Here is a 14,405-nt window from a genome sequence, read left to right as displayed (position 1 = left end):
CTTCTACTGGATAGGGTGTTGCTAGACAAAAACATAAATGCTTTAGATTATTTAAAAATATATAAGCTATAGAATATGAGAGGATAGAAAAGGAGAAGTCCATCTGATGGTATGAAATCCCTCCTGGAGAGGGAACACCGCAGCCCTGAGCATCTCATCAGCCCCCCAGCATTTAATGGAGTTCAACCTGAACCATTCACCAGATCATCTGCTCACAGACTGTGATTAAAGTCCTGCGTAGGTCAAGTGGTTTTTAATGAGACCTATAAAACACAAAACCCTCCATGACGTACAAGTCTTCCTTCTTCCTCTATTGTAAGTGAGCTTCCAAGGATGGTAATTTAATTGCAATTAAATTACACGCCTCACCTACACGCTTTCCTGACCTGCGGTATATCTGTCCATTCATTAAGTATTTAACATTAGAAGACAAAAGCTATTAATATTACGGTCCATCAGCTAAACATGAAGAAAAACATGAATCCGGAGCCTGATAGATGCCTGTCCTCTCCTCTGTGCTCCAGGAAAGTAGTGAAGCATTTGCAGCTTCTCAGAACCCACCATAGCATACAGGCTTCAAAGGGCACCTGCACACAGCTCCAGCTGACTCACCACCACTCTCTGGCATTGCACAGTGGTGAAGCACTGCTCAGATTCATTTTCACCGCAGCAAAGAATAAAAGGAGCTTGTATAGCATTAATTTATCTTAGATATCTGTTAGCAGTACCTCCACTAACATATTCCACAAGGGAAGAAGGCACTGAAAGGAACACTGTAGCCACCTCAAGCTACAGCAAGTTATTTATTGGCTTGTTTAACACATTCCCTTGAGCCCCTGTAGCTCTACCAGAATCTCAGTTATAAAAGGAAAAAAAGGTAATAGGATTTAAAACAATTCTAGTTTTTGTATCAAGTGCCTTATGCACTGCAGAACGCACTCTAACAGTGGACAATGTCTTGTGCAATGAAACAAGGCAATGGGAAAGGAAAGGGTTTTCAGACAATATCTGAATGTCAGCTGGGAGGGGGGTAGGTTTGCAGAGGAAACAACAGAAGAAGAAACAGGAGATCAGTGGCAGAGTAGTTTAAGAGTTTGTTTATATAAGAAAATGTAATAGCTCTCAGGAGACACCTTAGTGTGGGATAAAAGTGATTTTATTCCAGAATTATGAATTCACTTTGGAAGTGCATTAGTTATTCTGGTACAAAAATGATTCAACTTCTGCTAGAACACCTCTCCCCTAGAGCCCATCCTGACAAAGGACCTGTTCTGCACAGCCCATCCCTGCAGACAGAGGCTGCAGCAGCATAGGGAACAAAAACCACAAATGAAGGTTTTGTGAGGTCACCTGCAACATGCACTTGTCCCTTCTGAAAAGCACAGCTTTCCCCATTCCTGTTCGTATCTACTACAATCCATTATATTCACATTAACACAGAAAACAAAATGCAAACTGAAGTAAGAGAGGCTCCCTTAAAAACATGCACAGGCATATCTAGATTCACTGAATAGTTTCTATTATTGCTAAACGGGGAGCACTTCTGACTGTTGTAATGCTGTACTGAAGTAAGGAATAGTCTGCAACAGCTGCAAGAAAACCAATGCAGTGGTCAAGCATTTCATTCAACCTGTGGGTCAGACTACAAACATTCTTTTGTGTTATTTTAGTGTACAGAAATCCTGATAGCCACTTCCTACCTCAAAAGCAAAAGTTCAGAATAGCAGAGGGGGAAATAAATCCAGTATCTTAAAACAGTCATACAGAGCTTGTGATGCGTGGCACCATTACACAGACACAGAACACATCCAGGTTTAGTCTGAAAAGACTCTGAATATCACAGCTGGCTTGGGAACAGAGTGCTTGGAACTACAAAAGCTTCCCTGTGCACCTCACTTTAAGATTTGGCAATCCTGGTTCTGCATTTCATAGGTAGCAAAATTAACATGCTTTGCTCTGAAGGCTGGCCTAGTTTTGAGCACAAAGTACATCTTAATTCATACAATTCACCTGTGCTTTGGTGGAGACAACTGTGAAATGGACAGATCAAGGGTTTAGGGCCAAAACAGAGTCTTGGCTCCAGTTCTCAGCATTTTCAGGTTTCCAAAGTAATCCTTATCATGGGAAATCTATCACAAACATCTCACACCAACCTGTAGCAGGAGCAGCTTTCTTCCCTGCATACACACTAGCTTCTAAAACCCATCCTGCAACTGAAAGTACCAGGCACCATCCAGAGGAGCAGCTCCATCCTCCAGCAATTGGACCTGACCCTGCCACTGTGTCCAAGGATGTGACCCCCTGTGCTGGGGCACAAGGAACCACATTCTCCCCCCAGACACCTCATTTCCCACATCCAACAACTAACCTCCTCCACCATCCAGGCAGGCATCTTTCTCCTCCTGGACCTTAAATCCTGATTTTTTGTCTTTTTATTTTTGGTTGGCTTTTTTCTGTTTGTTTTTTTTAAATCGATAGGTGTTATAACACACCCAAAGGCCTGAGCTGGCCCCTTGCAGTGCAGTTGCAGTAGGCTTTGCTCCCCCCAGCTCAGAGGCAGCAGCACCAGGAGGCAGGCGACGTGCCCGGCCTTCCAAAGGGGACGGTTTGCTCTTCTAAAGCTTCCTCTGACTCTGAGCCCAAGCCAGCTGGGCAGCAGTTGAAAGACTCCCTCCTTCAGCAGCGCCCGGCATCTGGAGCTTCCAGCCCAAAACAAATAGAAACATTTAAAATTAAAACAGAAAAAAAAAAGGCGATAAAAAGAATAAATTGTTCCTCGCTGGCCTAAAGAGAACTCTTTCTCCCTGTCCCCCCATATCTCCTTGAACTGCTTTCCCAGTGTTTGCTGGACAGGAGCAGCCCACAGCCCGTGCCCAGCAGTGCCGGCTTGCAGCACTCACACCTGCAGAGCAGCACTATGAGCAACTGTGCAATAATGGGGCCATGAGAGGAGCTTCTTCCTCATTTCAGACACTTTCACTGAGCTGTTTCATAATTGCTACCAGGAAATTCTGGCAGTGTTATCCCTTCCCCTTCTTTAAGAAGCCGCTGTGGTCTTCAACAGACTACAGAATCACTGAGGTTGGAGATATCTCTAAGATCCCAAGTCCAACCTCACCTTCAGTGCCACATCTCCATGGCTCTGGGACACCTTCAGGGATGGTGACCTCACCATTCTTCCGGCAAAGCAATTTCTCCATGTGATTCATGGAAGAATCACACCTCAACAAAACATCTCAACCTGTCCAAATCTGTAAGACAAAGTTAGCAGGCCACATAATACCATCTAAACATTGACGTATTACTTTATTACCAAGGTAAGCACTGTTACCCACAACTCCAGAGCCTGTGAGACTCCAGGTACTGCCTGCAAACACCAAGTGCCACCAAACCCTCTGCAAGGTGCCAAGGACAGACTTAACCCACCTCTTTCCCTCTCCCCACCTTCACTTGCACTGTTAAGCACTCAGCTGCCATCACCCCTTCCCTAGAGAACTGAATGTCACACTATATGCACAACACTGATGTGGTTTACATCACCCATTGACCCATTTCAGAGGATCTAATAAAAAATTGTAACCACGAAAGAATAGACTGTACTGCTGGGTTGTTTTGATTCCTTTCTCCCACTCCTTTACACGAACCTAATTGGAGAAACTGGGGCAGAATTTCCCTTCCCCCCCCCCCCTTTCCCTCCAGAAGAACCTGGCCCTTTCCCACACTACATTATTGCTGGATACCAGGAGTAACCCCCTCATGCCACTGTCACTTTTAAATTCCAAATCTGAAGTAGGGAATGAGGCAAACAACAACAACAACAAAATAATAATAAAAAAGCCTTATCTCAAAAATCAACAGGCAATTCCTTTCAACCACAGCATCCACAGAATGCAAACTCTGGGCTCTCTTGCATTCCTGTTGGTCAACCCATTGTCTTCAGAGCTGCAATGAGACCTAAAGCTGGGTGGTGAGCTTTGAAACCCCTCAGGAAGAGGCATTTGGACATGGTCTGCTAGTTACTGGTGGTTCAGCTCCCTGTGGAAGAGGCTCCCTTCATCCCCCTGCTCTTTACTGCGCAGCCTTGGAAGACAACAGAATGGCCATTTGAACAGGCATAACTGGATTGCTCCTGCAGAGACAAGGTCCACACTTCTGCCTCCAGCAGGGAAAGCCACAGGGAGCAGAGGGGCAACGCAGAACATGCCTGCCTAACAGGAGGTTGAGAACACACTCCAACCAGGGTGTCTGTTTGTTTGTTTTAATTAAAATCATAATGAAGTTACACCACTGCTTACAGCCACGACACCAGAACACCTTAAGGCACTAAGAAAGCTAAGTTCATAGCTCGCCTGCTCCTGAAGGGCAAGATCAAACCTCCAGCCACCTACAGCACTACAGGTTCACCTTCCAGCTGCACACCTTGCAACTTGAATAACATTGGCAATAGGCAGGTATTAGTCCCACCCAGAATCCTGTATCTGTAGAAACAAACAGGATGATGCTCGAATCCTCACCCTACTGGGTATTTGGAAATTAGGCAAGCAATTTTGGAGGAACTTGGAAACAGGCAACAGAAAACTGTCTCCAAACTATTTTTCAAATTGTGGCTTTCTTTCACAGTCTGAAGTTCACGCTGAGTTAAGAGCTCAGAAAATAGAGCTTTTCAGAAAACTGAAGCTGTTATCGTTCACCCACTTACATACCATTGGGAGTAGGATAGGAATGAATGGGATGGGAAAAGACGCCGGGCTGCTCAACCACATACAAATCCCTAAAATTAAATTCATCAATCCCATCTATAATGAGGGTGTCCAGTCACATGCTGTGGAGCCAGAACATCCCAGTGACACAGCTGGATCACATCCACCAGTTTAGGCACTTTTCATGGCAGGGCCTTTCAGCTACTCCAAGTTATTGCCTTTGCTCTGGCAGAGGTGCAGGTACTTGAAAAGGTGAACTACTGAAGCTTGGTTTCCCAAGACCCCTTTATTATAACCAGCAATTCTAAGGCCTTAAAAAAAATAAAACCATGAAGACCAGCTGAATCGCTTCCTCTGGCTGGAGCATGCTTTCCTATAAACCAAAACCTGCATCACAGATCTTCTCTGCAGCTAGGCAATGCGCACTCCTTCTTTCCTTTTTCCTTCCCACAGGTCTCGCATACTTATTTTGTTCCAGCTCTTTGGATAAAACTGAACATTGATAAACCATCTCAAGGGTCGCTTGCATGCATACATCATTCCTTAGCAGATGTCTAACCTCAAATAGTAATAGAAAGTCAATTGGTATAATAAAGAGCAAGGAATTACATAGAAAAGCAAAGCAGAGAGATTGTCAACCTACCAGATCTGTCCAACATTGACCAACGAAAGGTAGAGGATCCACAGGACAGCCATGAGGACCATGTTTGCACATCCAGTTATCAATACAAAGGCTGAAATCACCAGACCAAGCATGGAGATGTAGTCCAAGATGCTGTCCATATCTGACCAGTCCAGAAACCAGATGATTGTTGGTGCATAGCTGAGGGCATCCAGGTTTATCTTCCCTTTGAAATACTTTTTGACATTCTGCAGGTATAGTTTACATGGGAGCAGCCCCTTTTCTCCTATCAGCTGCTTGTTCTGATGGTACGCCACCAGGAAAGCCACAACTAGAGAAAACAAGGAGAAAAAAAAAGCAGTATTAGAAATCAGATCTACAGAATTATATCCACATCTTGGGAAGGAATTTGTTCACGTGTCCTCATCTCGTCTCAAACACAACCCAGCCATTTCTATTTACCATGATGTAAAAGGCAGAGGAATTCCATCTAGGCTTCACACCAGGAAATGGCACAGCATCTGTTTTGAGATAATTCTCTCCCCATGTGCTGTATGGGATGTGCCATTTGCTTCAGGCAAACTCAGTAATGCAGTTTGGGAAAAGCTGCTTGCAGCCAAGAGACCTGACCCACCAACAAACAGGAGGCTCAGCCCAACTGCTGGACTCAGCGTGACCCCCCGGTTACTCACATATGCTATTCATCTCCTAATGCAGATGAGGAAAACAGCTTAATTGCATTGCAGATGCAGAGCGAAAGTAATGCATTAATCTCGAGACTTTCAGATGGAATTAGCTTTCCACAAAACAGCGTTTGTACGGGATATACCAGGAAGCCCTCAGCACAGATACTGACTGGGGAGCACAATTTAAGCTGCCAGAAGAACGCACTCAGTTCCTTTGCAGCAGCAAAGAGACGGCTGTACCTTCTGACCCCTTTGATTTCAAATACACTGCAGTGTCACAGCTCCACCATGCACTCTGGCTATGCTGATTTACTCTACGTGCCCTGCCCAGTACACACAGCCCATGGCAAAAGCAGATTTTATCTGCAGCGTTACATTTTGATTTCAGTAGACAACCCACTTCCCATTTTTAAGAAGAAACGTTTATCTGTGCACCTATCAAGCGCTGGAATTTGTCCTCACACTGAACACACTTCATATTTCACAGCACTGCTAATGAGACCTAAACACACCATCACTCATCCAGCAGCGTCACAGTTAAGCATTGCAACTGCAGAAGATAGCAGTTCCGATACGGGTTGACCTTCTGAATCCAGTTGGCTGAAAATACAAAGACTTAATATTTTCCCATCCCCTAAATTGCTACTTTTTTTCTATAACTTGCTGCAGCTCTCCCATGTTTGCTATCTACACTCTCACACTGGACAATCTTAGAACAGCCAGATGCTTTTTTTAACAGCACGCAAAGCAATTTAATTACAGATTGTAGACCTAGAATTTGATGTTCTACAGAAGAAAGCTGGTCAGCTTCTAGGGATTAGCTCATGTTTTAGGAATCTCCTCCAGTCACCAATTTGCAGTTCACAAATGCAGTAATCTCCATTTCTCAGAAAAATAATATATATATGTATATATTATAATATATAAAAATGAAGGCCAGCATTTCCTGGGTAAGCTCCACGCGTTTTGGTCCCAGCATCTCACTCAGCCTTGTCACAAACACTATCCAAACAGCGGCCACGTCACGCACAGCAATAGCTGAGCTCCTGCAAAATGCCAGTTGGTCGTGTGTCGTTCCCTTCCCCAACCCCCTGCCCTCCCCCTTTCGTTAATGATCAAATCCATCTCCTTCCTTATCTGAATACTGGCACTCTGCAAACAAGGATTTGGGTGCTCATCTGGTTGCTCTCTATGGGAACGCCGGCAGAAATGTTGTGTGAAACTGTATCCCAAGTTCAGGCCTGGATCCCCAATTCACAAACTCAGACCTGAAACCCAAGGGAGTAAAGATAAACATGTTTCCCCCCCCCAGACACAGAGCACGGTCTCCAGTTCAGTCAACACATCTCACGCTTGCTCCATCTCTCTGCACACAGCGTGTATTTTGTCCACATTTTAAACCCCCACTACAACACAACCCAACACCCCTGAGGTCCTTGGGAAGGTCCCCACTGATACCAGGGGGAAAGTAATGCTTTTGAGCCTCAAACGACCCCATCCTCCATTTGGAGTTAAAAATAAATGAATAATTAAGACCAGCTATATCACAAATTCCACACCATCGAATGCTCCAGGAACTGCTGCCCCAACCCAGAACTGCTAAGCAGTTTAAAAAGCAAAACCTAAATTAGACCCCTGTGCAGTATGCAAGATAAACAAGGAAAGGGTAATTTAGGAAAAACAAACTATAGCATTCAAAGTACACATTGTATGTACAAAATACTGCACAGTCTGAAAGCAGACAAGACTGCATTATAGGTTGGTGTGAACTGCACATCTGAAGGCTGCACAGACTGGGCTCTCAAGTGGCTTCCCCTCAGAACACCGATTATTTGCTGCACTGATGACATTTTGCACGTAATGACTTCACAGCAAAATCCCATTGGCAACAGCCCTTTGATTCTGGCTTACTCAAACAAAAAGTCCCTTTTGCCCCCAGTGCCCGTGCTTTTGTTCCTCTTCCTTAGCCCCTATTCTCAAGCCTCTTCCCTTTGGCCTTGTGTCTGGGGGTTTTCCACTCCCCATCTTCCCCCCCTCCCTCCAGGTAAACGTGGTCAAGGGAGTTTGCTTCCACCTGGGGCTCTTGCTGGCATACCTGCTGCATGGCCAGGGCACCGGGGCAAGGTTAACTGTTGTCCTGACACAGCTGTCCTTCCCCTCACCACTGCTGGGAATTACATGAGGCTTTGGGAGGGCTCCCAAGGCAGGGCTGTCTCCTGCAGGCTCCTAGCACAGCTGAATACATCTCACATTCTCCAAAGCCAGAATAAAGCTCCATCACCTTTCCCACCCATGTTGCAGCTGCTCACTGCATGGACTTCCCCAAACCCTGAACAACACTGCCTGGATTTGGGCATCTTCATCCCATGCCCATCCCTTCTTTCCCCCAAAGCACTCTGCCTCGCTTCATTGCAGATCAGAGAACCCTCTGCTTCAGTGACTCCCATGCTCCCTCCTACTCAGGAGCCTCTGACAGCTCACATGGGAGCACGCTCCTCTACCTGCTGCCAGCTGATCTTTACATAAGTAATGCATGTAAATTGTCACCAGCTGCTAATAGACCTTCACTACTTATCCTCACCTCAGAAGGTGCCTGACTGTACTTTTCCATTAACTCCCCCTCCACCTTCTCCTTGCCCTCCACTCTTCCCCCACATGAAGGCGTTCCTTGTTCAAACCCACATGCTACCAATAAACACAACTGGAGCATGCAGCACAGGAATCACCCATATGAAATGATTTGGTCTATCCACATTGCCCCGTCACCTCAGCTCCTTTCCTCCGGTCCAGGCCCAGCCTGTCATGGTAGGAGAATGAGAGAATCCTATTCTTCATGCTCTGTAAAGATTTAAAGACGTGAAACCTAAGACTTTCCCGTCATGTGGCTTTCTCTCCCCCCACCATTAAAAGAAGTCTCAACTTTTACTTTAAGCCCAAACCACAAGAAGAAATGAACCAAAAGCACTGAGCTTTGCATGAAAACCAAGCTACCTTTTGCACACACAAGAAAAGCCGGCCTGGAGCCATATATCCATTCACCTCCCTACAGTGCAAGCGCTTTGCTCAGTACCAAATGCACTTCTCTCACCTGGTCCCTCTGAGCAGAGTTAAACGGGCACAGAGCTCGCTAGCAGATACAGCACGAACACGCTGCCTTCGCTGTGCAGCCTTGCTAACAAGCACCAGAACAAAATAAAAACTTCAAGGGAGAAAAGGCATCAGAAAGTGAACCACAATCCTGAGGAGGCAGTTTGAAAGCTACTGGGAGCCTTCTGAAATAACTGAGGGAAGGGGAAAGCAAAGGAGATGGCAGAGATGGGAGGAAGGACACCGGGGAGAGCCAGGAGCCCACAGGAAGCCCAACTCCCCCAAGAAGGCTTTGGATTTCAGAGCTGGGAAGAAGCAGCATAAACCTCCTGTAGCCCTGGCTCTGGGGTAAGAAAATACTACTGTTAAACAATGCATGAGGAGAAGGAAGATAAACTGCATTTATATACTAGCTTTTCTTTTTCAAAGCACTCTACAAGGCATGGCTGAAACTGGGAAGGGTGGTATCTAATTACTTGAAATTTCTGCATCTGGAATCCGATGATGGTAATCATCCAAAAGAAAGGGCACTTAAAATGACTTAGGAGGGACAAAGCACAACACCATAGTGAAAAGACTTCAGAAGTCAAAACTGCACTTCTCCAAACCTCTGCCCCATGAATTACAGACTGCAATTAGCCATGGAAGATAGGCGTTATCAGCAGAAGTCAGAGAGGGCAGCACCAGTGCCATATAAAGATGCCTCTACAGAATCAAGGAGAGGGAACTGGATAGCATGGCACAGCATGGGACCTACAGAACATAGGCTACTGTTCAAAACAGAACTGCATGGACAGGTGCTTTATTTACCTTATTGCTCAGGCTGGAGAACCCTGATGGCCTACCCTAATGGAAAGAGCAAACCTCCAAGCACGTTCAGCTTAGAACCATCTTCCCCTTCCTTCCCACCCCTGTGAGCAGCAGGTGGGTTTACTCACCAGCCTCCACAAATCAGATCCTTTCCACCTTCTCACCTCTAACCTGCCTCCCAAGCAGACTCCTTGCCAGGGACTTCCCAGGCCCTGGATGCTTCTGGAAACCCCCTCCAAATGAAAAAGAATGAAGAGAAGAACTGTTATAACCAAAGGGAGCACACAAAGGACACTTTACACCTGCTTGGCTCTGCCTGTCCTCCTTCCAGAGCTGAAGATCTAAAGGGAAAGCATCCCCTGGGTTTGAAGCAGGCAACCCAGCAGCCTCAGTAATGTCCTTGTGCAGCCAAAAGGAGGGATGGCAGAAGCATCAAGGATGATTTGAGAACCTGTCACCTCCACATCGCTGTGCACATCAAATCATGCTTCTCTCTACTAATCCCAGGGGTCTTTCTCTCTCTCATCCCTCCCTTTGCACTCAGCAGGGATAACGAGCTCCATTAATTAGCAGGAGCAGCAATCAACAGGGGTGACCACTTTCCCCAGTATCTTACTGCAAAACTCTCCCCTGTCCCCCAAAAGTTTTGTTGCTGAACACAGCAGGAATGAAAGGGTTACATCGACAAAGGTGAAATGAAAGAAGGGGAAAAACATCCCACAAGTGAGGGATGTCAAACTGTCACAACGCCATCAGCCGTTTCCTCAGCAAGTCTGAGTCTCGGTGTGCACAGGATTGCCATGTCTGGGAAAAAAATAATCTGTCAGAGTAAATGGTTCCATCTTCAAAAGAGAGATTTGAAGAGGTGCTTGGCACAGGGGCTTCAAATTGTTTTCTGCTGTTTCTAAAGCCAGGCTCGCAGCAAAGATCAAAAGGCAACCCACCTTCCCTTGAGAGCATCCCCAGCACAGCCATGCCACGGCTCTGCAGCCTCTGACAGAGGAATCTGCCTGATGGCAAGGTCTCCATCTCAGACATACCAATCAGTTTCTGCCCCACAAACGTGTCAGCAGGAGGCTGCACAGCATCCCCCCCACACTGAGATCAGAGCTGGTGTCCCAACAATGCTGGGGACAACCAGAGTTGGAATTAGACCTGTCTCAAACCTGTCCATATACCCGACTTTGAGCCAGCTGGCTGTTACTCAACCAGGACAAACAGCAGAACTCACTGTTACCTGACTGCAAACAAACAGGAGTTGCATAACTTACAGGTAAACTTCTCTTTTCTTGTACCTCTCCCATCATAAAGGACAGAGACAGACTCCTACCCTGTTCCTTCCAGCCTCTGCTTCTGGCAGTTGAAATTCTTCCTCTGACAGCACCTCTCTAAAGGATCTCCACACTTTGCATTGTGGAAGCATTACGGGATCATCTCTCAGCACCTCCAGGCATTCCTGCTCTTGTCTCCTCCAGAATAAAAAAGAAACCTAGTTCTTCTGCCTCTATTTGCTGTCTGTGCTTTCAGTCAGCAGCCTTCCATCTCATCTTCATTCTCTCGCTTTCACATTTCCCCCCTCCTTTTTACCATGCTGAAGCTCCCATTACCCTGAAACCAATGCCTGCTCCCCACCTCTCACCACTCCAGTTGTCCCAGGTGAGGTCTCCCATTCACTAGAACACCCCATCCCTCTAACGTGCCACTTCCCATCCCCCGGCTCTTCACCCCCTGCCTGCTCCCTTCCTACCCAACACACCATCCGCCTACAGGGCAGCATTTGCTCCAGGATGTGATGTATTTATAACCCCAAATCCACCATCTGAAAGCAGCAACCTCTGCAGCAGAACACACAGCAGAGAACGCCGATCAGTTTTTCATAAGGAACTGCAAACTGAGCTAAGGGGAAACTCAGCAGTCTGGATTTACACACGGGAATATCAGAATCGCTTTCATTTTGACTGAAAGAGTCATAACCCCGCATTTCACCGAGAGCTGAAACCAAACTAGAAACAGAGCACGTGTCAAAACCATACAAAACTACAAGTTCTGCATGGTTTTGATGCAAAATAATCTAAGCAGGCTGGCAGCCTACAAATCCTAACGATTTTGTGGACAAATCTGGGGCAAGTTTAGAATTTGTAACATAGTGTGTTACATGTCAGTTTAGGTTTCACTGTGAGTATTTTTTCAGTGGAGCGGTAGCAGGCTCTGAGCGCAGCTCTCGGTTATAACTTGCCAAAACAAGAGCCAAATGCGTACAGCTGAGTCGGAAACTAGTTTTGCCATATCAAGTGAATGGCAATTCTTGAACCTGAGGGGTCATCACAGAATCACTGCAGTTGGAAGGGATCTTTGGGGACCATCCAGCCCAACCCTTTGCTAAAGCAGAGTGACCTACAGCAGGTTGCATAGGACACAGGATGGGGTCTTTCTGATTCTACATGCAGAAGCTCCTTTGCTTTAAGTTCTTCAGCACCTGATGAGACGAGGAGCTCCTCTTGCACCACTGCTTCACAACACATCTTAAGGATGGCCAGACCCAGCCAGATCTGAGGACAGATGTTGGCTTTGGGGCACTCAGTGGGACAGGAGCCTCCAAACCACCCTGTGCCCACCCAGCCAGCAGTGCTGCTCACTGGGCATCCGGGCCTCATCACAGAATCACAGAATGACCCGGGTTGGAAGGGACCTCAAGGATCATGTAGTTCCAACCCCCTGCCTGGCAGGGCCACCAAACATACACCTTTACTAGATCAGGTTGCCCAGGGTCCCGTCCAACCTGGCCTTGAACACCTCCAAGGACGGGGCATCCACAACCTCCCTGGGCAGCCTGTTCCAGGGCCTCACCACTCTCCTAGTAAAGAACTTCCCCCTGACATCCAACCTAAATCTTCCCTCTTTTAACTTAAAACCATTTCCCCTATTGTCCTGCTATTGTCTCATCCCATAGTTGGGCACAAGAGGTGGAGCTGCAAACAAGCAGCTCTCCCATAACACATCATGGAATCATAGCATGGCTGGGTTGGAAAGGCCCTGACAGCCACTAGCTCTACCTGTGGGCTGAACTCAGGGCCCATCCATGGCTACAGGCACCTCCAGTGATGGGACACACACAGTGAAGGATTCCACCCCAGCATCCTACATAACTTACTCACTCTTCAGGCTTCAAACACAAGCCCGCACTCCGATACCCCATGAACAACCAGCGCTCCGGTGGGGGCTACACCCCGGCTGGGTGTGAGCTCCACACCACCCCAACAGACAGCAACAGCTCCTGAGACCTCCACACCGCCCACCTGCCCCCTGGCAGCCCCCAAAACCCTCCTGAATTCCCGCAGTTCTGCTGCCATCCAGAAGCAGCGCCGGGCCGTCCCCCACCCTCTCCCTGGAGATAGAACGCGGCTCACACGGCAGCACCCGGACACTCACGGTACAGCAGCGCTACGGCGCGCAGCAGCACGATGCGGGTGAGCCAGAATGTACCCGGTGACAGCAGCGGCCCGACCGTGCTGCCCAACGGCTTCGAGCCCTCCGCCCGACCCGGAGTCTCCGGGGCGCCGCTACCGCCCGCCGGCCGCCGCTGCCTCAGCGCCGCGCTGGGCGCCGCCATGTCGGGGCCCACAACGAGCATGCGTGAGGCCGCCCCGGGTAGGGCGGAAAGCGGCCGGAAAGGGGGCGCCTTCGCTGGGGGGTCACTGGGGAGGAGGGAGAAGCTGTGTCTGAGTCGGAGCACCGAGGGGCTAAGGAGGTGGGGAGGGGGTTTGGTGTGCTCCACCAGCACTTGGAAATAAGGGTGTATAAGTGCGAGGAGGTGGGGATGGTGCCCCGAAAGGTTGGGGGGGGTTCGGTCAAAGCAGGTCAAAGGAGGTGATCCTCCCCCTCTACTCTGCCCTGGTGAGGCCTCATCTGGAATATTGTGTCCAGTTCTGGGCTCCCCAGTACAAAAAAGACAGGGATCTCTTGGAAAGAGTCCAGCGAATGGCCACTAAGATGGTGAAGGGTCTGGAGCATCTCCCCTATGAGGAGAGACTTAGGGAACTGGGTCTGTTTAGCCTTGAGAAAAGAAGGCTGAGAGGGGACTTGATCCAGGTTTATAAATACCTGAGGTGTGGGAGCCATAGTGGTGAGGCTGGTCTCTTTTCAGTAGTGCGTGGGGGCAGGACTAGGGGTAATGGGATGAAAGTACAGCATAGGAAGTTCCGCACAAATGTGCCAAAGAACTTCTTTACAGTGAGGGTGACGGAGCACTGGAACAGGCTGCACAGGGAGGTGGTGGAGTCTCCTTCTCTGGAGATATTTAAGACCCGCCTGGACGCCGAGCTGTGTGACATGGTGTAGGGAGCCTGCTTTGGCAGGGGGTTGGACTCGATGATCTCTAGAGGTCCCTTCCAACCCCTACAATTCTGTGATTCTGTGGTTTGTTCTCCCAGGTAAATGCAATAGGACGAAAGCAAATGGCCTTAAGTAGTGCCACGGGAGCTTATGATGGGTTTGGGGATG

At 47.8% G+C, this 14,405-nt stretch overlaps 1 protein-coding gene across 5 annotated transcripts in view; it reads right to left on the bottom strand.

The window, feature by feature from the left end:
- Positions 1-13,561, bottom strand: part of LMF1 (lipase maturation factor 1) — a 148,585-nt gene extending 135,024 nt beyond the window's left edge. For 2 of the 5 annotated variants that reach the window (XM_085513960.1, XM_085513964.1), the window contains exons 1-2: positions 13,335-13,536; positions 5,344-5,653 (exon numbers count right to left, since the gene is read on the bottom strand). In XM_085513960.1, the coding sequence (XP_085370086.1) occupies positions 5,344-5,359 (16 nt within the window). In that variant the 5' untranslated portion in view covers positions 5,360-5,653; positions 13,335-13,536. Of the gene's footprint in view, positions 1-5,343; positions 5,654-10,033; positions 10,134-13,312 lie in introns of those variants that run through there. The other 3 variants (XM_015876946.3, XM_085513961.1, XM_085513962.1) reach the window with 3 other exon arrangements.
- Positions 13,562-14,405: the final 844 nt, after the last annotated feature.

This window comes from Coturnix japonica, chromosome 13 (assembly GCF_054131305.1).
Source record: "Coturnix japonica strain WE chromosome 13, WE-NBRP24, whole genome shotgun sequence".
In the NCBI taxonomy this organism is placed as follows: Eukaryota; Metazoa; Chordata; class Aves; order Galliformes; family Phasianidae; genus Coturnix; species Coturnix japonica.
This window is presented reverse-complemented; position numbering and strand designations above follow the sequence as displayed.